The sequence below is a fragment of the Podarcis raffonei genome, chromosome 12, assembly GCF_027172205.1.
Source record: "Podarcis raffonei isolate rPodRaf1 chromosome 12, rPodRaf1.pri, whole genome shotgun sequence".
Lineage (NCBI taxonomy): Eukaryota > Metazoa > Chordata > Lepidosauria > Squamata > Lacertidae > Podarcis > Podarcis raffonei.
In genome coordinates this window covers 31,938,043-31,963,901 of record NC_070613.1, presented here as the reverse complement: position 1 = coordinate 31,963,901, position 25,859 = coordinate 31,938,043, and the positions used below count along the sequence as shown (strand labels likewise).

Sequence of the window (25,859 nt, the reverse complement as noted above, 5' to 3'; positions counted from 1 at the left end):
TCATCACCATCTTTACTGCGTTATGGTCGGAGAGAGTTTTTGGGCAGATTTCCACTTTCTTTATATTCGACGCCATACTGCTAGTCACCCAAATTTGGTCAATCCGAGTCCATGTCATTTTGGCTTCAGAAAAGAAGGTTCCCTCTCTCTCTAATGGGTGTTTTGTTCTCCAAATGTCAATCAAGTCCATATTGTCAGTCATTTCAAAAAAAGTTTTTGGTAGTCTTCCATCTTTTGTAACTACCTGTCTTTGTGCTTTATCCATATTTGTTGAAACTACTCCATTCATATCCCCCATCATGATTAATTTATAATCCATATAGTCCATTAAAGTCTCATGCAACTTCTTAAAAAATTCTGCTTTCCCTTCATTTGGTGCATATATTCCCACTATCAAAAATTTTTCTCCTTGGAATTGAATTTCAATTGCCAAATATCTTCCTTGATCATCTTTAAAGATTTGTTTCGGTTGCAGATTTTCCTTTGCGTAGATCACCACTCCTCTCTTTTTTACTCTGTCTGAAGATGTAAATTCTTGTCCCAGTCTCTTATTTATTAACAATTTTCTGTGTGCTCTTGTCACATGAGTCTCTTGTAGGCAAATCAAGTCCAATTGGTCTTTCTTTAGAGCATGAAATATATTTTTCCTTTTTCGGGGATTATTTAGACCGTTACAATTCCAGGTTAGAAGTTGCAAAGCCATGATGGGGTTACTTGCTTCCTCCTACAGCTCCCAGTTGTTGTTCGTCTTTTGTCGGTGGTTCTGTGTCAGTATCTAGTGATCCCTTGCTTGAAGGGTGTCCTTCTCCTGGATAGGTCTCTTTCTGTAGGTCTTCTTCGTGTTCTCCCAGGAACTTGTCTTTATCACTCACTGTTTTTATTCTTCTTTTCTTCCCCTTGTATTTAAAAGACAGGCCTTGGGGAAACTCCCACCTGAATAGTATGTAGTTCCTTTTCAGCAGTGTCACCAAATCCTTGTAAGGACCTCTTGCATCCAAAATACTTTTGGGAATATCTTTAAAGATCTCAATATAAAAATCTTCAATTCGAAGGGTTGTTTGGTAGTGCAGGTTCAATATTTTATCTCTCTCTTCCTTGGATCTTAAAGTTATCAGGCAATCTCTGGGTCTATTCTTTCTCTGCCTTGTTCCCAACCTAAATGCACTCTCTATCTTGAACTCTTCCTCTTTCAGCTCCTGCTTCCAAAAGTCAGAAAACTCTTTTGTCAGGTAATCCACCAAGTTATCTCCTTCCTTTTCCGGCACAAGTCTGATCCTTAAATTCTTCTCCTTGCGTTGCATATCCTGCATAGAAAGTGCCAGTTCATACTCATCTAATTTCCTGTACACCGGTGGAAATTTTTCCTCAGCAGCAGTAGCAATTTCCTTAGCTTCTTCAGCTATCTTTCGTGTTGTGGATGAATCTTCCAATAGTTTCCCAATTGCTTCTGCATTAGAGTTCACTTTGTTCCCAAGGTCAGTTATACTTTTAGTGTTTAAGTCAATTTCCCCAGAGATTTCTTCAATTTTCTTATTTGTTTCAGCACCTTGCTTCTTTAGTTCCTCTAAAGAATCATTTATTTTCCCCAATGCCTTTGCAAACGCTTCTTCAGAAGACATTGTTTTCACTTTTGCCTTTGTGACAGCTGCAGTTCCCGAGGCCCCTGATACAGAGGCCCTTCTTTGCATAGAAAGATCGGCTTTGTATTGTCTACCAGATCTCAAAGTTGTTTCTTGTAAGTCTTCTTTCTGTTTACCATCTGCCATAACAAAGTCCTTCACTCAAGGTCATTCCCACACTCTTGAGCCGTCAGAAAAAAAAAATTTCTCAGGTTTTAAATTCCACTTGTTGCTGAAACTGTTCACAAATCCTCTAGAGGGCGTAAAGTCAGTTCTTAAACTTCAAGTTGTTCCCACACCTTCCAAAAGGCAAAAGCCCTCCTAGTCCCTTTCTTTGTAAAAGATCCAAATCAATAATATCCTGCAGATAACTTACTATGTAGCAAAATAGAATGTTTCAAGTTGAGAGTAGCCAAAGTCAATATTACAGTTACTTTCTAACCTTTTTGTAGCGACCGTCCTTAGCCGGTTCCTTTCCTCCGGCAGTCCGACCCCCAGGTAGAGGAGCAGCGGTAAACAGTTCAATTTCTTTTAAAACAGGCAGGAAATCCCTTTAAAATCTTCTTCCCCCCCCCTCCTGCCTTCTGGGGGGGGAGTTCTTTACTTGGTGTTGGATTTCTTAGCTCGCAAATTCTCCTGTCAAAAGTTACAGCTTGAATGCCTTTCGCTTTAATCTTGCTGCAGAACGGAAAGCAGACTTCCTTTTTAGTGCTTGTCCGTCTCGGTGCCCAATTTCTTTAATTTTAGCGTCCAATTTTGATATAAGCTCGGTCCTACTCACGGAAAGTTGCTCTTTTTTAATCCGAATTCTCCAGAAGAAGTCAGCGCTCTCCGCTAATGGCGACGCGGCTTCGCTTCGCAGGCTGGGTGAAAGCGACTCTCAGCACCGCTCCACACACCCTCCGCTGATCCGTAGCCTTTAAAAAGGCTATTTCACAACATCGGGGGGGCGCAAAGGTGCCCGCCGAGTCTCCAGTTCACAGGCTACGCGCCTGTGATTTTTGAGGGTCCTCGCTCCGCCGTGAGCTACGGGACCCGAACCCGCGAAGCAGATCTCTCCCGGAGCTCCGGGAGAAATCCGCCATTAAGCGCTGGCGCTAACCCGGAAGTCCTCCGACCACTGGTGAGTTTCAGCAAAAGGACTACCATCATACAAATATATGATGAAAGATTAATATATAGGTCCCTAAATGCATGTTTGGGTTAAAAGTGGGTCTTGGGTTTGAAAAGGTTGAGGATACCTGACCTAGACTACTGAACACTAGGCAATTATATTATGTGCTAGTATGCATGGGACTGTAGCCATAGCCGTGGATTCCCTACGACAGTTACCAGATGCTCTTCAGTAAACTAACTTTCTTTGTTTTGATGACAGAGCTCTTGTGCCTTTGTAACAGCAGCATGGTTGACAGAAATCCAGCTGGTGAAATTTCCTTAAAAATGCACCTCTATGGGACAGAAAGCACCACAAATTGAATTTCTGCCTATTATGTGACTTTTGCAAAGGCTCGAGTCCTCCCAAAGACTTCACTCGTACTCTGTCCCTTGTCTCCAGGCCTGCAATGGATGACATGCAACATCGTGCTTTAGAAGGGAGAAATCTTTTGACCATTACAGTGGTACCTTGGGTTACATATGCTTCAGGTTACAGACTCCGCTAACCCAGAAATAGTACCTCAGGTTAAGAACTTTGCTTCAGGGTGAGAACAGAAATTGTGCTCCGGAGGCGCAGCAGCAGCAGAAGGCCCCATTAGCTAAAGTGGTGCTTCAGGTTAAGAACAGTTTCAGGTTAATAACAGACCTCCGGAACGAATTAAGTACTTAACCCGAGGTACCACTGTATTGTTCACCTGAATCCCCTTCCTCTGGAACTATTACAGTTCATTTGTTCGTTTACTGCATATTTTTTTACATCACAAAATAATTAACAACTTGGCATATGAGGGGAAAATATGATTTAGGAAGCAAAGGTGCCAGCTGAGCTGAGAGAGTGCTTTATTCTGCTTGCCAACTAATTAATGCGAGGTTTAGATGCTGAATCCAGAAAATAAAAGTCTCCAAGGGAACTCCTTCAGTAATTATTGACTTTGGTGCAGTAGGATCCTTGTTTTAATAAAACAATTGGGGGAAAGACTAGGATAAAAGAGGATGAAAGCTTCTATTGAGACACATCCGTATTACACCTTGTGGGTGAAATGCTCTATAATAGTTTATTATAATGGGAAGTATTAGGTGACATGCTTGGCATCAGAATTCCACTGGAACAGCCCTGGAAAAGTAGCACAGAGGTATGAAGAATGTTCCTATCACAACATGTACCATTCTGATTCTTAACCATCATTGTCTGGTTTGTATGTTATGTAAGCTTTTACTTCTGCTCTGCAAGTTATTGAGCAGTATGTCATGGATATTTTCCGGCTCACATTTTTCTATAAAAAAAGAACTTCCTATCCTTGTTGAAAGTGTGTTCCCTCCTAACACATTGCAGATTTAACTTGCATTCTTAAACTTTTTTGAATCTTAACGGTTGTATCCGAAGTAGCACTACCTGAATGTTCTGTTAGTGCAAGGATTACTGTGTGTGCAATCAATTTTTAATATATGTTTAAAATGTGTATTTGAAGTTATGGATATAAGAAGCCATTGGCTTCCATTCTAACCTGTTTGCTGCATGTACCATTGCTTCTGTCCCGCTGCACTCCAATTTCTGAAAAACTATGTCATTCATCTCACTGGCCTCTGTGGTGGAATTTTACATACTTAAAGGGAACCCAATGCAAATGGGAAGAAATGTCATGTATTGCTTGCAGACTGACAACAATGAATGCCAATCATAGTTGCTGAATTGATTTCTTTTCTAGACATGGGATGAGTCAGAGAACATAGGCATTTTTTGTTTCTGTCTGAATTCTTCAACATCCGTAATTTGAAGCCCCAAATAAGTTGTTACATCATTTGATGAGTATATAGTAGGGTCCAGTTTTACTGTTGTCCAGAGATCTAGTTCCTTCTCATGCAGTGTGTGAAATCTGCTTGACAGTCATGATATTAGGGTCAAAATTCCAGCCCTGATCTTCAGCAGTGTTGACTTCTGATAAGTGTAACTAAAAAGTGTACCCAATAAAGCATAAAACTTTGGAGGGCAACTAACTGCATAAAGTCTGGCAATTTCCCATGTCTAAAGCTGTTGGTGGTTGTGGCAGACAGAAATGATTTGCCATACTCGTGGAATGTTTAGGGATATTTTAGCATACATCATCAAAAGCAGCACATGCACATTTCTGCATCTCCTAATTGTGGCTTTTACTTTTCTTTTAACAGTGTTTTCATATACCATCAGTGCCAGAAGCTTCAGAAAATTGGCACGATCTAGAAGTTAGCGCAGATTGATTTTCTTCTTCCTGGATATCTGATAATTTGAGAAACTAAACTGTAAAAACTTCTGGGGGGGTATTTTGATTACCTCCACTTGAAGCAGACAACAAGACTGGTATGTAAACTGCACTTTGCCATCATTATGATGAACACGGAGAAATGGGCTAACCTCAGTCCTTCGGAATTCTCTCAGCTTCAGAAGTATGCAGAATGTAAGTACTCAATTTTTTTTAACTTTTATATTTCTGTGTATTTGTATAAAATTTTCAGCTAAATGAAAATGTAAGACATAAAAGTGTCCAAATGTAATTTGCTGACATAACAATTTTTTTGTAAGTAAACATACGTATATAGAGAGAGAAAAAGAGAAATTATTCAGTTGTGTGTGTGTGTGTGTGTGTCTGTTTGTACTTGGTTTTTGAACAGCTTAGTTCTCGAATGTTTTGGCTCCCGAATGCCACAAACCCAGAAGTGACTATTCCGGTTGCAAACTATTTTTGAAAGCCGAACATCCGACGGGGCTTCTGCGGCTTCTGATTGGCTATATATATATATATATATATATATATATATATATATATTCTGCCTTGACAATAGACTCTTGAATGCATATAGGTTCCCATTTCTGGGAACTCTTCCAAAACTCGGTATCAGTTAATGAAAGGCCTCTGAAAACTGATGATAGAGGCCCAGATCTGTTTTCCGTGCCTACATTTCAGTTAGGTTGTTGGTTCACTGCAAGTGGCCCTGATCCGGTGATGGTTGGCCTTCCTTGAGCTCAAGAGGCTATGTGCTCAGTCTGAAAATGATATATAGAATAGCTCATGCATTCATACCTTTGTGCTTTTCCAAGGCGAGATAAAAAGAAATCTTAAATTTTCTACAATCTCTCTGCTGCCTGTTTAAAGTTTCCAATAAAACCACCAGCTACCATACTAGGGGCCAGGATATTTTGTACCCTGGCAAGTAAGTATGCCCAGAGGCTAGATGACTATGTATCCAGAGGCTTTGCAGCTTAATCTGAAGCAGAAGGAAAGAAAATCTGGAGTAGATTTTCTTTGTTGAGAGAGAGACTGCTGAAAATAGAGTCCTGCAAGTCCACTGGTTAGAAACCTGTGGCTAGAGGTCATATCATTGGTGTGGGTGTGTGGGTGTGTATGTTAGAGAGAGAGAGAGAGAGAGAGAGAGGGAGAGAGAGAGAGAGAGAGAGAGAGAGAGAGAGAGAGAGAGAGAGAGAGAGAGAATGGGAAGAGAATGGCAGTCTTGGGGGAAAAATAAAGAAGATTGTTCTTTGTGACAATTCAGTGCTACGACATTGGTACTGTAGCTGCCTAGAAACCTAATGGGAGAACACGATCTGCTGGGGTTTTAAAGTTGCAAATTTCTATCTTATGTTCAGCCTCCATGCATATGTAAATAAAACCTTACGTCATAGAAATGCCATAAACCTGTCCTCTTCATTTCAAGGAAATCAATTTTGGGGTACAACCTGGAATCCCAGAATCATCTTGATAGCTTTCTTCTCCTTTTTCTTTTTTAAAAAAGTGTTCTGTTTCTAAAATTTGGTTTGACTAGGATAAAGTTGGCTCTTTGACATTTTGTTCAGAACACTGGGCAAAATTTGATCCAGACTTGAAATTCAATTCAAGCCCAGCTAATGTAAATTGAAAAGAAACTGCTATTAAAGTGACTGAATGACGTATTCTAGGTACAGTATATGCAAAACCTTTTAGCTCTTTCTCACTGGAAACTTTTGAATCTATTTTTCTCCCTCTCTCCTAACAAATTTGACATCACACTTCATTCTGATCTAACCATTGTGTTTGCAGCATATTAATTACCCTCGGAAACAAGGAAAGATATATGAAGCCAGCGCTATTTGTTTATTGCAAGCAGCCTGTTAATTCTTTTTGTATAATATAAGACATTTCTGAGATGCAACTGATATAAATCAGCCCACATCCTCTCACTTTGGGTTAGCACTTTTTATACCTTGCATCTATCCAGTTTGCTGTGTAGACATTTTCGCAAGGCATACACATAAATGAAAGTACATAATAAAAACTCTGCTTTCAGAAAATGCAATAGACAGACTAGTTTACAGCAGAGGAAAAAACTTTCATTTTTTATGTCTTGTATTAGGAAGGTTTGAGGTTCATTTTGCAATTTTTTGCTAACCTCTCCATCCCCATTCTTGTTAATTAAGTGAGGGGGTTGCTTGTAAATACAGCCATTAACTGGAAGAATTCTTATTTCTCCATTTCCTTCGGTATTTCAGAGTTCCACTTGGTGTGGGTGGGATTAGAATTCAGATTCTTAATTCAATAAATTGAAGCCATAGCAGTGGCAACTCTTTGCTCTTAAAGAGAACTTGTTGCCTTTTGTGCACTGGGGTGGGGGCATATTTTGATGGGCACTTGCTTTTTCTGTACATCCAGAAAGTACCAGCACATACATCACAGCACAATCCCAACTGTGTCTACTCAGAAGTAAGTCCCCTTGAATTCAATGAGGCTTACTCCCAGATAAAGGGCACGGTGGGGGCGGGGGAGGTTAGGATTGCAGCATAAACCACTTTGAATATAATATTGGAAAATTAGATTGCAAACCTGTCAAAAAAATAAAAACAAACGTTATGCCCTCACAAAACCCCATAGGTTTGGAAACAGAATATAGGGAGTAAATTAAAAGCTACTTGATTTTTGTTCTTGTTTTATGGATACAGTGGTACCGCAAGTTACAGACACTTCAGGTTACAGACTCCGCTAACCCAGAAATAGTATCTCAGGTTAAGAACTTTGCTTCAGGATGAGAACAGAAATCGCATGGCAGCACCGGGAGGCCCCATTAGCTAAAGTGGCTAAAGTGGTACCTCAGGTTAAGAACAGTGTCAGGTTAAGAACGGACCTCCTAACCCGAGGTACCACTGTAATTGATACTTAAATTGTCACAATCCCTGATTTTCTGAAACTTGTACTGCCACTCAGTAAATTTGTGATGTTCACATCAACAGAATGCAAAGCAATTTGTAATATTAGGTGCCTTCTGGTATTGGCCGCTATGTCCCCCAAAAGTCCTCTGAAGCAGCATCCTATGAAGTGCAAGGAAGGTAAAATCAGGCATTGTGTGTACACAATTGTACATTTGCATCCTTCTGGACATACACTGCATTTGAAAACTAGTTAGCATAATTTATTTAAATTCCAATGCATCATGCAGACTTATAGTGTCCATGTTTTACGAACTAGTTCTAGATTTGTAAGGTACCATTGATAAGGGAGTGTTTATTTAGGTTAGGAGACTTCATGGTTCTGTATACTGAATCAAGAATGGAGTTCATTTTTAGTTTAAATGAGCCTTCCCCAACCTGGTGGCCTTCGTGTATTTTGGACTATAACAACAGCCATGCTGGTTGAGGCTAATGGGAGTTGTAATCTATAACATCTGGAGGATAGCGGGCTGGAGAAGGCTGACCCTGATCAATTTCTTTCACACATGTAAGACACACAAAAACCCCTACCTGGCACTTTGACATGCATGCTGTGCGCAACTTTCCCCTAACACGGCAAGTAGCAGCACTCTGCATGTGCAACTTTCATTGAGAAAATGGAACAGAGAGAAAATGTTCACCCCCTTTTCTTCTCCAGCACCACAGTCTCTGTCTGAACTGCTTTTGCTATGGCTGCCATTTGCATCAGCCACTGGCCTTTGAGTATAAAATGCAAACACGTCTAAACAACTAAGCATTGAAACTAATAATTAAAACACCAGCTGTTGCAATTTGTGTACAAGTATAAACACAAGAACACTATGAAGCAGATAACTGAGAAATATTGTAAGTCACGAAAATATCCGTTTTCTAGTACAGTATTATGATTCTAGGGCATTGTCACCAAATATTTACAAAATCTGTTCCAAACAATTCTACTCAAGACTTCTGTGATCCAGTTTACATTTTCATGTAACTCACGAATTTTAGGTTCCAGTTTACATTTTCCACCACCTATTAGTAATTATATATTGCGCTTCTTTTTAGATTATAAACTCGTTGACCTCTTGTTCTTCTAAGCTTGCTATTCCTCATTTGTGGTTCTGAAATCTTAAAAGTTTCCTATAGGGTCATAATGTTAGTCTCCTTGTGATCCCCATGCCTCCTGTCCTTGCTTTTCTACTAGACATCTCTGATGAAGGATGGGACAGAGAACTGCTATTTTTTTTCTTGCTGTTCTTGGAAAAACCTATTTTTTTCTCTAGGACTTAAAAGGATTTTGCTTCAATATTGTCTGGGAATCCTTGGGTATCATTCTGTTGGTACTCACTCTATATTGTGAATAGTATTGTAGTAGTATGATTTAGGCAGCAATAAGTAGCCTTTAAATAACTGCTGGGAGAAGCATTAATGTTTATAATTCAGCCTATGCAAGTGTTGTTATTCATTAATGTTTATCTAATCTTCTGCCCTGGAAAAGACCCTGATGTTGGGAAAGATGGAGGGCACAAGGAGAAGGGGACGACAGAGGACTAGATGGTTGGATAGTGTCTTCGAAGCTACAAACATGAGTCTGACCAAACTGCGGGAGGCAGTGGAAGACAGAAGTGCCTGGCGTGCTCTGGTCCATGGGGTCACGAAGAGTCGGACACGACTAAACGACTAAACAACAACAACAACAAATCTTCTGCCATTCTGTTGGTTTTCCTTCTGTTCATTTGGAGAATTGAAATTTTGACCATTTGTTGAAAACAGGTTTTGGTTTAGGGGTGGATGACTGATTTAAATATACTGTACTTTGTATTCCTTGTTTTGTACAAGATGAATAAATTGATGTCATCCGTCATTGTTTTTGCAGATTCTACAAAGAAAATTAAGGATGTTTTGGAAGAATTCCATGGTAATGGTGTGCTAGCAAAGTACAATCCTGAAGGGGTAACTTTGTCTGTCTTTTCTAACTTTTAGATATTTGCACTAGTTGATTGAAATTAATGTTTTGCATTCTACTTTTTCTGCTCTCTTTTCAATTTTTAAAGTTGCCTGACACTTTGTGCTCCAGTTGATATAAAGTTGGACTCTGGCAAATCAACAGCTCTTTGCAAAGAGCTGCAGTCAGGGTTTTGGCTGGTGGTCTCCACCCTCCATGCATGGTTTTTGCTTTGTGAACTGAATAAACCTATGTGGATTCTGTGCCCATGATTTTGGCAAGACCATGCAGCGAGCCCACATGCATATAACTTATAGGCAGGTGGTGTCTTGCATCCAGAACCTAAATGTGGCTGTGTGGCAGTTTTGAGCCATATCCTGATTGTGGTCATGGGTGCAATATTTCATTCAATTCCTTACCTGTAAAATGGGAATGAAATCAATGGATGGTTGTGATGATGAGTGTGAGATGCTGCTGAATCCCATTTAGAACCATAGAGAGAGATTCACCTTTGTCAAGTGAGAGAAATTGGGCAGAGTTGGGTGTAATTAGATCATTAAAGGGAGCCTGGTCACTGGGAACACTCAGTACAAATATAGCAGTTCCTTGCACACCTACATTAAAAATGGTGGAAACAAACAATCAGAACTTACCCATATGGGGTCTTGTTTCAGCTGGACCCTTCAATCGTACCCCTGCAACATTAGCGATTTTCCAGACCCACACCAGACATGGTAACTTGTGCCTTCCTGGTGTGCTAATTCATATGCAAATGAAGTGACATTGCTACAGGGCCAAAAAAGGGACTATCCAAAGTTTATACCATTTGTTAGTTTGTTCTAGAGCAATTTCTTTGTGCTTATTACTAACTACATATAAAGAGACTTATTATCACTTACCACATTATTACTTTCTGATCTTCCTAGTTGTAAAATGACTTTCAGCTGAAAATGCTGTTTTTTAAAGAAAAGAAATTTAGAATTGCTGGACTGTATTACTATTATTTATATATTTTTCTTTTCTTTCATGCACCCCAGAAGCAAGATATTCTTAAACAAGTAAGCAACGTTGGTGGTTTTTTGTTTGTTTATAATGTATCTGGCATGTTACTGATTTTATGGAGCTTTGCAGAACTCTTGATACTTTTTTCTAGTTGCATGCACCTCTGCAAAAATAATACAGTTACAGAAAATGTAGACTATTGACTTCATGGTTACTTAACTTTCATACTGTTCCACCCCCACATCCCAACCCCACCGTAGTTTGTTGGGAAACTCATGAATAGACTTTATTGCCACTGTTTTCTGTGAAAGGTGAAGACACACATGTTTTGCTGGACCCTGCAAAAGCAGGGTCTCCATTGTGCTGTTGTATACATAAACTTTCCTGTTAAGATTGCATCCTTGTGGTATGTACAGAACAGCTCCAGTATTATATGGAGTAAGTAAGCCTGTTCTTAAAGTAGCATTCTGTGTACATTGGAATACTCATGGAGATCAGGAGTGGATTGTATGTTATTTATTTTCCAAAAGAGATGCATAGAGCATTATGTATATGAACAATCAGATTTTCAGAATTTGCATGAAATGCATTATCTAGTTGCCTAATTATCCTTATAAACTCCAGTCACAGAATAGCGGGAGGAGCTTAATTCATGACACTGGGTCTTACAGATATTGTTGGAACTAGAGACTAGTGATTCATTGTCTTGGTCCATATTTTGTAAAACTGTGGCTTTAAGCTGGTGTGTCTGACTTGCTTTTGTCAAAGTCCTCACCTGTGAACACCCTTGTTCATAATGACCCCTTAATTTAGAAAGGTCTCTTGATAGTGAGATAGATTGGCTCCTATTTTGTGGTCCTATTTTTAGGAGTAAGGACTCAGTTACACAGCTGCAAATAAAACTTTTCAAATGTGTTGTAAAGTGAAATATACAAATGTGACACTAGATGGTGACAGTGAGCTATGCAAAATTCAATGTATTTTTCGAAACTATTTTTTTCTTCAAAAAAGCATTTTCACAGCGTTTTTTATATGTGTGTAGATTCTTCCTAAGAGCGTGGGAAAGAATAGACTAAGTTAGAGCAATAGAAATATATTTCTTTCTAACTGCATGTTTTTGAACCTCCTTTGGCTATTTTCACATTGTACACCTCGAGAATGAGGAACTATGTCCTTTCTATTTGTATACCTACTAGTCATCAGCCTCTTGGACGGAGTAGGCGCATGTTTAAAGGAATTTTATAAGGATGCTTCAACAAAATATATTGTGCCACCTGAAAGTCATTGTGCATGTATTGCTCTTATTGACATGCTTAATAATATTCTCTAAATTATGCCAGACATGATTTTTGGTTATGGGTGTCGTAAATGATTTCAGTATGATTCACCACCCCTCTCTTCTCATACTGCTTTCATTTATGATTATGGTGGCTGTGCATTTGTTGGACTACGTACGGCAAAGGCATCTTGCTTGCTTTCCCTTGCAATTAGGGAAAAGAGGTATCCCATTATTTGTAGCTGTTTGCATATAGATATTGCAATTTATTTTTAGTGTGTTTGCCATGACACACAGAGCAGGAGTGTGCGGATGTGTTTAGAGGACAGTGTGGACTAATAATTCTTACCTCACATGGTTCCCACAAGCTTGGTGATGCAGGGACATAATAAAGTGGATGAATATTCTTGACCACCAGCTGTAAAAATGAATAAGCTTACCTCTCCCATTAAAACTGCTCTCAGGATATTTCTTACAAGACATCACAGATGCAGAGTCTGCCTTTTCATTAGTTTTGTATTCTGGAGTTGTGTACTGCATTCTTTGCCTTCATACAAATAAGAAGTTGCTCCTTACTAGACTAGAAGAACTTGCAGTCTTAATCTAAAAGTATGTAAAACAGATTGCTATTTTCTAATATTGTCATTTAGAAGACCAAGGATGAAATTTATGTGACGGAGAAGTGCTGCACCTTTAGCATCAGTACTTAATAAGTTTCCCTCTTTCCTCCTGTTACACACACAAAAATCAGCATCAACAGTGTTGATCCATAGACAGTTAAGAGTTTGACTATTGCTGGACGGGTGGGGTGTGTGTGTCCAGAATTACATGCTTGTCATTGGGTTGTGTGAGTCAACAGTGATGCAGGTGGTGCAGTGGTCTGAACTATTGAGCCTCTTGGGCTTGCTGATCAGAAGGTTGGTGGTTCGAATCCACACAACGAAGTAAGCTCCTGTTGCTGTGTCCCAGCTCCTGCCAACCTAGCAGTTCGAAAGCACACAAGTGCAAGTAGATAAATAGGTACCGCTTTGGCAGGAAGGTAAACGGTGTTTCCATGCACTCTGGTTTCCGTCATGGTGTTCCTTTGCACCAGAAGCGGTTTAGTCATGCTGGCAACATGACCCAGAAAGCTGTCTGTGGACAAACGCCAGCTCCCTTGGCCTGAAAGCGAGATGAGCGCCGCAATCCCGTAGTCGCCTTTGACTGGACTTAACCATCCAGGGGTCCTTTACCTTTTACCATTTGCAATAGCAAAAAAAGCTAATGCTATCCTAGGCTGCATCAGCCAAAGTATAGTGTCCAGAGCAAGGGAAGTAATGATACCACTCTATTTTGCCTTGCTCAGACCACACGTGGAATACTGTTTCCAGTTCTGAGCACCACAATTTAAGAAGGATATTGATGAACTGGAATATGTGCAGAGGAAGGCAACCAAGATGATCAAGGGTCTGGAAACCAAGCCTTAGAAGGAACAGTTGAGGGAGCTGGGTATGTTTAGCCTGGAAAAGAGGAGACTGAGAGGAGATGTGCTGATAATCATCAAATACCTAAAGGGCTGTCACATCGGAAATGAAGCAAGCTTGTTTTCTCCTGCTCCAGATAGTAGGACTCAACCCAATGGATTCTAGTTACAAGAAAGGAGATTCTGATTAAACATCAGGAAGAGCTTTCTTTCAGTAAGAACTGTTTGACAGTGGAACAGACTCCCTTGAGAGGTTGTGGACTCTCCTTCATTGGAAGTTTTTAAACATATGACCATCTGTCATGGATGCTTTAGTTGTGATTCCTGCACTGAAGGGTGCTGGAGTAAAACAAGTATTAACTCTGGTTTAGACATAACACTAAGGCCAGGGATCATGGTTTGTCTTGTCCTCACTAGTATGTGAAGGAAACAGACAGCTCAGATAGGTGTGTTCACTGTGAATCATTGTCTGGTTTGCTGTGACATACAAACTGGGTCAATAAGTATAAAAGAAATATAGAATTCAGTGTCTGGCAGGTTGAGAGGAGTTCCCTACCAGGACAGACTTTGCTTGTGTGCTCAAGACATTGATTCCATAAAACATATTTTGTTGCATTGTGCAAAATATGAGCAAGCCAGGGCTGAACTGATACTATACTATACTGAACTGATACCCTTGCTGGTACCTTTCCTGGGAAAATCAGAGGCTCACTATGTCAGGTTCCTACTGGAAGACCGGACAAATGCTAGAACGTTAGCAGTGGCAAAGTTTTTATCGGTGGTTGCAAGAACAAATGAGCCCTATATTCTAAACAAAATGCTTGCTTAACCTGGAGGTAGGCTGTATGAATTGTGTATTGATTTGTAATGATTTGTTGGGTCTCTGGACCGTAATAAAGATTGATTGATTGAATTCAGTGTCAGTTGAAAAATGGTCATATGTGTGCACATCCCATGTGTGATAGAGGCCTTGTGCCTGCAATGATCTTTATATATTTTTAGAAATTTATGTGCCACCTTTCAAAACAAAACATTACGTTACATCCTAAAATACTCAGGTATAGATAATTCCCTGTCTTCTTCTACAGACAATTGACCTAGAAGGATTCAAGTTATTTATGAAGACTTTCCTGGAGGCTGACCTCCCAGAAGAATTTTGTGAGCACCTATTTACCTCATTTGGCAGCAAAATCCCTTATAGTAGTCCTATGGTAAAGAATAAGCCCCCGCTCCTTCCAGGAGGTAAGTAAATAAATAAATAGATAAAATGTGGTGTTTGGTGGTCTTTGTTATTGTTATCACTGGACCTATCGTTATAGTTTTGGTTAACGTGCCACCTGATCGAGGATTTAATGAAAAGGCTTTAATACTCCTTAGTGACTCACATCTTTTAGGGATGACTCAGCCTTCAGCTAGTGGGAGAGGGAGGAAAACAGCAGTCACAATTTCAGTTTGGGCAGAGAGGGATAAAGGGTCACGCCAGGAGCTTTGCTGGAGTTAGCCGTACTGAATGTAGTCTTTAACAAATACATGTTTGAAAATGTTGTAGGAGGAAAAGCCATTGTTCGGGCAACAATTTGACAGGGGAATGGTTAATACCCCCAGCTGATTCTCCAATCCAATCCACTCTTCTCAAAGCAATGTTTTCAGCAGAACCAGGACATGTAGTTCGACCCCCGAGATGCTCAGTGGACAATCTTAGGTCCAAGTTTCATAGGTGCTTCCCAGTGTTTTATTCACCTACTCCCTTAATATTTTTACACGCTTCCCCAATCTCCATGAGTGTTGCGAGATTCCAGAGGTTGCCCGCATGCTTACCAGGGTCTGTGTTCCCTTTGGGGACAATGAGGCACAGCGGAGACTGTGATGTCTTTATGACATATGGGTTTTATTTAGACATATATACAATCTGACCCTAGATGGCGGGATTGCAGAGCATTCACATCCTATGAGGGTCTGGCTTCCCACCTAAGGGCAGCATTGGATTCAAAGGGCAGTAAAAAGCCATCCTCTGTGTCTCTTCGTTCCAGTCTGTCTTTCCCAGTTCACATGGAGTTCTGCCCCCTCCACCTCCTCTTCCTCCCTGCTAACCAACACTAGGGGCCTCCCCACAGCCTACATAGTTCAAAGTTGAAGTGCTAAACCTGTGCTTTGCATCTGCCCACTAGCACACAGGAAAGAATGGGCCCCACTCCCCCTTGCCTGGCACTCTTGCCCTCTAATGGTTTCCTTGATGGGCCACCACTGGCCTTTCCAGCTAATGGGCTATCCAGCTGGCACTGACAAGTTGGCTTGGCTTGTTAGCATAACTAAATCTGGAGGGGGTTCTGTGTTTAGCAAGGTTTAATCAGAACTTGATTAGATCTGACGTTTACTACATCCAGGTTAAAAAGGTAAAGGGACCCCTGACGATTAGGTCCAGTCGCAGCCAACTCTGGGGTTGCGGCGCTCATCTCACTTTATTGGCCGACGGAGCCGGCATACAGCTTCTGGGTCATGTGACCAGCATGAATAAGCTGCTTCTGGCGAACCAGAGCAGCACATTATGGGATGAATCTGGTACCCAGGAATTTTGGCGAATCTGGCCCCACACAAACTCACAACAATATTCATTAAGTACCGAAAGTTGCATGGATAGTAGGCCTCTGCATTTTCTATTGAAGCACAAGGACTGGGGTGCTTCAGTATACAGCTTAGTTCTTATTTAGGGTTTTTTTTTTCCTTCCAGCACTCAATGCCCATTGAAATTACTGGGACCAGATTGTATTTGTATTACTGCCGTGGCTTGTACAAGGACTTTAATTGTCTTGTTTTTGTTTGGATAATGTGCTGTTCAGGGGATTGCTGTTAATTAATATGTACTAGATTTTGTTCCTTGCACTAAGCAAATAAATGGTGTGTTCTAAAAGGGCTTTTTGTGTCCAAATTGCCATCAAAGACAAAAGTTGCACATTCAAGTTATACTATACTGTTTTTAAAAATAACGGCAGGTAAGTTTACATGAAGGTGCAAATATTCTCAGTTAACCTGCGGAGCAAAGAACCAGTAGCATAGTACTGTTAATTAAAAACATTTGGACACCTAACAAAAGAAGTGAGAAACCTTTTGATTTGTTGAAATTCCTCATTAAGCTGGGTGTTAAACAAAAGTTTCTCTGTGTGTGTGTCAAAGAGAGAGAGAGAGAGAGAGAGAGAGAGAGAGAGAGAGAGAGATGCTTATGAGCATGGTTAAAAGCTCTAGTTTGCAGTTTTTATAATGGGGAAACCAGCCTTCTAACAGCTCTCAGCGCCCTTAACAAACCAGTTCCCAGGATTCTTTGGGAGAAGTAATGACTGTTTATCATTGTATCAATGGACTGGGGTCTTTCTGACTCTCCTCTCCATCCATCTACACTTGCACTTAACCCTGCCTTCCAGAACTGTACCTGTCCCTTCTTAGGTGTTTAACAGCAGGTTGCTTTCAACTGATGCTTTCCACCAGGCTAAGGAGTTCAGGCATCTTTGGTGTTTGGGAGAGCTGCTATTCTCTTCCTCACATTTGTATCTGAAAAACTGGTGGGAATAGCAGAACATAGAATACCGCATTCGTTGTACTCCCTTTTTATTATCCTAGCTGAACTTTATCCTCTTGCTCTCCAACTTCCCTCCACTCTTCTGCCACTTTCTCAGTCTTACTTATTCAAACCTTTATTAGGCATTATACAAATAAAACGATAAAAGAGAAAGAAACATATAAAAGCCTTGAGATATAAACAGAAAGGCAGCAGTTGGCTACATACATATATATATATATACATATAAAATCAGTGGTTTTCCTTGTTAACCTGCTCCTTGGAGGACTGCTACCAAAAACTCGGCTACCCCCGCCGTTACCCTTTGGTCAACGTCGGATAGGCAGAATCCCACACATTCACCTTGTTGGGGCTCCAGACCACCCAGAAGAGGGGACAGCACGCGTTGACGGAGCGTACTGTACAATGGGCACTGAAAGAGAATGTGCTCTACCGTGTCCGGGACATTCATAGAACATCTGCAGAATCTCTTATTTCTAGGGATGTTTTGATATCTTCCCCTGACAAATGCTGAGGGAAAAACATTCAAACGGGCCAGCATAAAAGCCCTACGTTGGGCTGGAATTATTAATTTGGTGACGTAATTGGCTCTGCTATCTAAGATATTTAAATCATAGAATATGGGCGAACAAATTTTGTTTACAGCTGCCATAATATTTTGCCTCTCGACATCCTTTAGTCTAGTTAGGATATTATGGAAAATGTATTGCTCATTAGAATTGTACAGGGGCTCCAGCTCGATGCCTAAAGATTCAATCTTTTTTTCGAGGTACTGATACCATCTTGATTTGTAGGAGTCTTTGAGCAAATCAGCGAGCAGACTTGATGGAGGGCAGCGAAAATGGCAGCGTAACCAGTACTTTATTGAGGTGGACCAGGCCCAATATTCCATTGTGTGTATGCCTATTTCTGCACACATTGTTTCATATTTGATCACAGCTGGGAGTCCAAGAATACGTCTCAGAAAGCTGGAGTGAATCTTTTTTAAATCACTATTATATGCTTGGACCCATAGCGGGATTCCATAGAGTATCTGGGATTGCACTTTTGTTTGGAATATCTGATTGGCCGCAGGAATAAATTGATTGCCTTTCTGATAATAAAAACGGGCAACAGCTGATGAGGTGCACTTTGCCTGTTTTATGGCATTTGTGCAATGATTTGCCCACCCTAAATTGCTCTGGAATAAGATTCCCAGATACCTATAGATTTTCACTTGTTGAATTTCCTGCCCTCTTATTTTCCATTTCTCTAATTTCCAACCATTCGAGAAGACCAAAATTTTTGTCTTCTCGTAATTTATAGAGAGCTTGTTACATTCGCAGTAAAGGATCAGAGAAGATATAAGGCGTTTCAGACCCAAGCTCGTTAATGATAGTAGAACAGCATCGTCTGCGTATAATAATAGAGAAACTGGTTTCTGATTAAGTTTAGGGGCATGTGATTCTATTTTTTGAAGGTGATCTGGCAAATCTGATAAAAATAAATTAAATAGGAAGGGGGCAAGAATACACCCTTGTTTTACCCCTTTCGAGTTTGGGATGTCTGATGAAAGGTGACCTTTGGTGTTAAGTTTGACTTGACAGATATTGGAAGAGTATAAATTTTTTATTAGGATCAATAAGCGCTGATCAATTTTTAATTCTGCGAGTTTCCTCCACAGCTTTGGGCGGTCAATTGAGTCAAATGCACCACGAAAATCTACAAAAGCAGCATATATCTTAGATTGCCTTTGAGATCTGTATTTTTCAACCAAATGCATAAGTATAAGGCAATGGTCTAATGTAGAGCAACCTTTGGAGAAACCTATTTGTTCTTTCCCTGGTAAATTTAGATTTTTCATCCAGGTAAGGAGTTTAGATAAAAGGTGCTTAGCGTAGATTTTCCCTATCACTGATAATAGGCTTATCGGTCTATAATTCCTTGGTTCTTTTGGGTCGCCATTTTTAAAGATTGGGATAATTATTGATCTTAACCATATCTCAGGTATGATCCCATATTTATCTATGAGAGTAAACAATTGAGCTAAGGGTTCTGCCCACCAATCTATATAGGTCTTAAATAATTCTATTGGTAGACCGTCTGGCCCAGGAGATTTCCCCGATTTGAAATTTTTAACTATCTCTCTAATTTCCTCTTCTTCTACCCTTGGCCACTCCTGGAGTTTATTGATTTTATTTTTAGTGGTTTCATTTCCTTTAAGTTCACTGTGTAGATTGTTAAATACCGATGTAAAATATTGGGACCATTTGGATTCTGCAATTGGTGGTAGAGTTAGTTGATTTTCGGGTTTCAATCCTCCGTACACTAGGTTCCAGAACGCTTTGTTATTTTTACTCTGAATTGAGTCGAGTAATTGTAGCCATTTTTGGGTTGCATATTTCTGTTTCTTTTCGGCCAGAATGTAATGATATTTTCTTTTTTCATCAAGATAAGAGGGCTCTAGTTTAGTGCGATTATTTTTAAATGTTTGGCGCAGTTTTCTTTTTAGCTGGAAACATTCATCGTCAAACCAAGGGCTAGCGCTATGTTTAAGTACCCAAACTTTAGGTGGAGTACTAAGTTCTACGAACATTTGGAAGATCTCATTATAAATTTTCGGAATATCGCTGTAGGAATTAGTGGTCTTTAAGTTGGATAATACTTGTTTTCTCAGGTTGGCTGTAAGTTTTTGCCCCACTACTGCACTCATTTCCTGGGACCATTTTAATTGGGTCATTTGTTTGTATTGAGAGGGTTCTATAATATTGTGCTTGGTTATCTTGGTTTCATCCTTTAAGTTAATAGACAACAATAATGGCTGATGGTCGCTTTCAGTACGCGTTCCAATTTTGAGGTCCATGATCGAATTTATAATATTATAAGGGACAAGAATATAGTCGATGACACTGCATCCTCGGGGGGAGAAGTATGTAAACTCCCCGCTTCTATCGCCTTTTGTTGAACCGTTCACAATCTGCAAATTAAAGTTGTTACATAATTCAAGTAGGCGTAAGCCTTCGTTGTTTACAACCCTATCTCTGGAGAATCGTCCTATTTTCAAGGCATGTGCGATATCATTATCAGTATTCCAATTTAGTTTGCTACATAGTTGTTCATTGTTGGTTCCCACTCTGGCATTAAAATCACCTGCTATTATCAATGAGGCATTTGGGTATTTATCGGTCAAATTTTCTATATAAAAGGTTAGTTGTGACCAATTTTCACTGTTGCTGTTGTTTTTGGATGGGGGGATATAGACATTTACAAGTAGCAAAGTATCGTCTTTTTGGGTTAAAAGTAGGGCTTGTGCAAGTGGCAAGCATTTTTCTAACTGCTTGATTTCAAACCCTAAGTTGTCTTTGATCATACAACAGAACCCTGCTTTCGGCCGGCCCTTCGTGTTTATTTTCAATGCGGGTTTCGTATAGGAGGAGAATCCATTGATTTTAATATCTCTAGTTGACCATGTTTCTTGTAGAAGTATTAATTCAAAATCTTTAAAGAAGTTCATTAGGTCTGGGTCTCCGTCTTTGTTTCCCCACCCTGCAATATTCCAGGACAGCAAGCGTAGGATCCGTTTTTGAGTTGGTGGCTGGTTGACAGCATTTAGTCATTCTAATTCTGTTATTGAGTCCAGCGAGGGATTTTGTCTTGTGCCGATACAGCCATTTGTCGCTACTTTCGGTGGGGAACATAATGGTGGATCTTTTAGATTCTTTTTTAAAGTGCGGGAAATTAGAATTTCCTCCCTTTCTTGATTTTCTTCCTTAGCTGTTCCTTGTTCCTGAGAGATTTCTGTGGTTGGTGGGCTATTATGGACAGTAGGATTGTTTTCGGTCTCTACTTCCATTTCTTTGGTTTCATTTGGTGTTGAGCTCAGTGTGTCAGGTCTGTTGGAGGTCATCTTTTGTTCGGCAATGTTAGAATCCTTTGTAGTACTTAAATAAGGGGTACCTATTTCGTTTGGAGCTAGTATTTGATATCTCAGCCAGGAATTTGTGGTCTCATTGCTGGAGTTTTTCCTTGTCATTTCATATTTTAAAGGAGGCTGGATTTGAAGCTCTGCATCTATACATTTGAAAGTTCCATTAGTAGCTCTCTTTTTGACTATGCATTTTGGGGAGAGGGCTGGTAGGTGTGAGGTTTGATTGTGTATTGTTTCTACTGCATTTTGTTGGCCTTGTTGGTGAATTTCGGTCAATCTGGCCTGTAGTTTCGTCAGTTTACTGAGTATGCTTGTTTGTTCTTTATCTGGTAAGTTGGTAAAGTTATTCAGCAGATCTTCTTCTTCTGGGACTGTCCAGTCTGTTGTGTCAAGGGCGAGGCTGTTAATTGATGCTACAATCGCATGATTTGGGAGCTTGGATTTTTCTTGCGTGATTTCTCGGGTAGCTGGCAGCGGTTTCTCCCATCTACTGGGTTCTTCCACGGGAGTAGGGCAGATATCGGCTTCTGTTGGAATGGTCTTGTTCAACTTGTTCTGTCTTTTAGATGCAATCAATGGTCTGAGCGATATATCTTCAAAGTGTCGACGTGGAATAATTCCTTTCTGGGCTAAATGAGCCTTTTCCCTTAAGATTTTGGTTGGGATTCTATGACTACCAAATCTTAGTAGTACTTTTTTGGAATATCCATCGTTAGTGAGCCTCTTGACTGCTTTTAAGTCAATCCTTCCCCCCTCAAGGCCTAGGAGCAGATTTAGATGATGTCTGGCCCAGAAGGATGACTCCCAGTAAGGTAGGGGCCCTCTGTATGGAAAAATGTGGAGAACAATCTCACATGGCCTCAGTATCAAGTTGACTGAGTGAGGGGGGCTTCCTCTGATTTTTGGTTGGTTTAGAGGTATAAATTTGTATTTGTTCTGTTTATCTCCAGGGCTTGTTAAGGATGGCAAAAAGGGAGTGAGTTGCCTCCTTTCATCTGGGTTATCCAGCTTCTTGAAGATGTTTTGTAATTGTTCAAAGATTTTTTGAACTGTTTGAGCAGTCAGTAGGCAGCATTCCTCCAGCAGCTCCACCTTTCTATCAATTAGTACTTGTGCCTCGGTTATGGGAGTAGTAGCCTTGTCCTCGTTTATTCCTAGGGATATCTCTTCAACTGTCTTTCCATGTAAAGAGTTGAGAGAGTTTTTGGGAGGAGATATGTGCTGTTTTTGAAGTAGCAGATACTTATCTAGATTACTCTGTTTGAAACCAGAGGGCTCTGCGTCAGTTTCTGTGTCAAGACACCTGAGTCTTTTGGCTCTTCTCATTGCAGATTCTTCTTAAATCAATGAGATCAGACTTCTAAATAGAGTGATAAAGTATTAAAGTTCTCAGGTCGCAATCTCGTTCAATTTTCATTCCCATGTAAATATCATAAATATCATAAATAACATAAGGGGAACATGGGAGGAAAGAGAGAGAGTGGGAGGAGAAAAGAAGCCAGAGGTTTATGAGCAGGACATAAATCCTCCGTAGTAAATTCCAGAGTTCAAGGGGTCCTAGTGTTCTTCAGATTAAAGTTCAAATAAACAGTCGTAAAATAAGTCCCAGAAACGTCGATAAGTTCCCAAAGTTAGGGAAAGTTAGAAAAAGTTCTTTTTCCGAATATTTCTTTAATTTCTTTGGGTCGTATTTCCAACTTGGTATTCACTCAGTCAGGCAAAGAGATACATTCCTTCCTCCACCTTGCGACTTTGTAGCCTGCGCCATTTTAGTCCTCTACCGAGGTGAACTCCTAAATTAAATCGTCTAACATCCGACGTTCTCTTAGTGTATTTTTAAATTTTGTAGCATTAAATGAGTCTACTCACACTAAGGGTTCCGTTCTTATAGTTTTGGAGGTCCGTCGCATTCTTCAGTGGGAGTCAGAGGCATCGTAATACAGGGTCTTTACTTTCCCTTTTGTGCTGCGGTTTCGCTGCCTCGAGATCTTCCAGAAAAAAAACCCCCGAAAAAACAGCTGACCGCTTCCACACGGCTGGGTATCTCTCCCCCAAGGGTCTCCCCCTTGAGATTTATGGGGGGCGCAGTGCCTTTGCGACACCCCCAAGCCCCTGTATTACTCGGAAAACTCCTCCGGAGATTTTCCACACTCCCTGTCTGAGGTACCACTCGGTCCACCTGCAGCAACAACAACCGTTTCTCCCCCACTTTCTCAGTCTCTAACAAGAAAGAAAAGCAGCTACTGAAAAGATTCCTCTGTTGCTGTTTTCCTCCCTTCTAATGGAAATGCTAATCTACCACTCCCTGGAAGCCCACTTGGGTAGTGGGGGGTGAAGGAGGCTAGAGAGGGCCCCTACAGAGACAGGATATGCCCAAAGGAGGCTGTGGTTCTCCATTCTAGGTTTTGCTCATCATTGGTACAAAAAATGGTGATCGGTTTCACAGATGCTACAGGGAGAAATAAGTTTTTCTGGGCAGGAAATCAAATGTGGGAAGTCATTTTTAAAAAGTTCTGTTTTATTGGTAAGCATTTTCTTAAAATAAAAAATGTGAATATTATTTCAGGTTTGCGAATTACTAAAAGCATGACACCATCTCGCCCACCGCCCTCCACTTTGCACATACCAGAAGTTATCCAGTTGAAAGATATTGTTTGTTATCTTTCCCTTCTTGAAAGAGGAAGACCTGAAGACAAACTAGAATGTATGTAGTATACGTAAAGTATATCCATGCTGGTTTTGTGTGTGTGTTTTAAACTCAGTTAACCAATGGCAGTTGTATCTAATTGTTGCAAATTTGAGGTGTAAAAGATGTTTATGACAATTTGTTACAATCTCCATTCAAGGCTTGTTGACCCATATATGAAGATATCTATAATGTGACTACAGTGGTACCTCAGGTTACACACGCTTCAGGTTACATACGCTTCAGGTTACAGACTCTGCCACCCCAGAAATAGTGCTTAAGGTTAAGAACTTTGCTTCAGGATGAGAACAGAAATCGTGCTCTGGCGGTGCGGCAGCAGCAGGAGGCCCCATTAGCTAAAGTGGTGCTTTAGGTTAAGAACAGTTTCAGGTTATGTACGGACCTCCGGAGTGAATTATGTACTTAACCCGAGGTACCACTGTATATAAATTGATTTTCTGAAGCTTTGCTTTCATCTTTCTGTCTTAGGTTTTATAAACTCAAGTACCTATTTATTTGGATCATCATTTGTAAATAGAGATGTTTTACTCAGAGTACACCCATTGGACCCATTTCAGTGGGTCTACTCTGAGTAAAAGTTAATTGAATTCAATCAATTATGCAAATTCAAATGCCAGAATGTCACAAATTTCCCACTTTATAAAAAAAGTAACATCAATATTTGATCCTGGCCCATGAAATGAAAATGAAAATGACATGATACATTTTCACAAACCCTGCATGAGCTGATTTTTCAGATTTTGACAATTAACATACTTAAAAGATGTTGGATTAATAAAACTGATTTCAGCTCATTTTGTAGAAAAGCTCTGAGAGGCAAGGGCCTGACCATTAGCACCTGGGCGACATCCAATGCAGGTCATATTCATAGTAGACCCATTTACAGTTGACTTAAATCCATTGGTTTCAATGAATCTCCTCTGATTACAACTTGTTGGATATCACCCATTATCAATGGTTGTTGAAGCAGTTTGTTTTCCAGATGATGTTTTACAGATTTGCTACTGTAGAATGGAAATGATCCAAACTCAGTTGGAACCCAAAGATGGATCTTTGTTCCATTAGACTGCAAGTATGGCTGAGCTCATGATGTCATTTAAATGCAGAAAGCAACTCAAAGAGAGAGGTTGCCGTACCCGCAAAATAAACCCATTATGCAAATCTGTGGTCCAGAACGTTCAGTCTATCTAGTTAAGCCCTTTGGAGTCCCAACCTTCTCCTCCTTTAAAAATCAGTAAGAGTTAAAAGTGTGTAATATTGACTGAATTGCTCTCCTTTCATTAAAAACCCAAGATCTTGAATGTTTTCAGGTCTTTGATGCACTTGGTAGCAGTATGGGTTGTTAATAACATTTGCTGTGAAATTGTAGACGGTAGGCTCTATCTGCTGGAGATTCAGGTTCACTGCAAGCTGAGAGATAAGATTCCCCCCCCCCACACACACACTCTTGTCCTGTTTGTAAAGTACATAACTTGCCTAAGGATGTCATGTGAAACAGTTTATTTTCTGAAGATCATGAAGACTATTTCATTCATATGGATCCAACTGTATTGTGTTCTTAGTGTGATCCTTTCTGTTATATTTTATTAAAATGCGTAGTGTGCATGTACATGAATGGGAGATGGATGGATGGATTTCTAAGGCCTGGTTTGCATGCCCTGTTAGACTACAGTTTAAAATAAACCGTGGTTTAATGTGCACGAGTGCTTGCCTCCTCCCACCTGACACATTGGCTGTGCCACGCAGGGGAAGTACAGACCAAAGTTTGGCTTGTGGTGTTGTCCCAACCTAGGCTCCTGGTTTGCTTCTCTCCAAATATAACACGAGTGGCAAGCCAATGTTTGTTTTTGCCTTATGCTACTTCTGACTTGTTTGTTTGTGGCTGCCTGTGTGGCCCAGTAGGAGTGGGAGAGAAGCAAAGCACCTGTGCATGTTAAGCCAATGTTTGCTTTGCTTTGCTTTGCTTTGGTTTTAACACAGAATGCAAACCGGGCCTAAGACTGGTTCACAGAAACTGCTTTCCT

At 40.3% G+C, this 25,859-nt stretch overlaps 1 protein-coding gene across 6 annotated transcripts in view; it reads left to right on the top strand.

Annotated features, from left to right (window-relative positions):
- The window catches only part of DGKB (diacylglycerol kinase beta), a 274,841-nt gene that overhangs the window by 45,908 nt on the left and 203,074 nt on the right, over positions 1-25,859 (top strand). For all 6 annotated transcript variants that reach the window (XM_053409631.1, XM_053409632.1, XM_053409633.1 and 3 more), the window contains 5 exons: positions 4,941-5,206; positions 9,842-9,918; positions 10,948-10,968; positions 14,739-14,892; positions 23,695-23,832. In XM_053409631.1, the coding sequence (XP_053265606.1) occupies positions 5,137-5,206; positions 9,842-9,918; positions 10,948-10,968; positions 14,739-14,892; positions 23,695-23,832 (460 nt within the window). In that variant the 5' untranslated portion in view covers positions 4,941-5,136. The remainder of the gene's footprint in view (positions 1-4,940; positions 5,207-9,841; positions 9,919-10,947; positions 10,969-14,738; positions 14,893-23,694; positions 23,833-25,859) is intronic.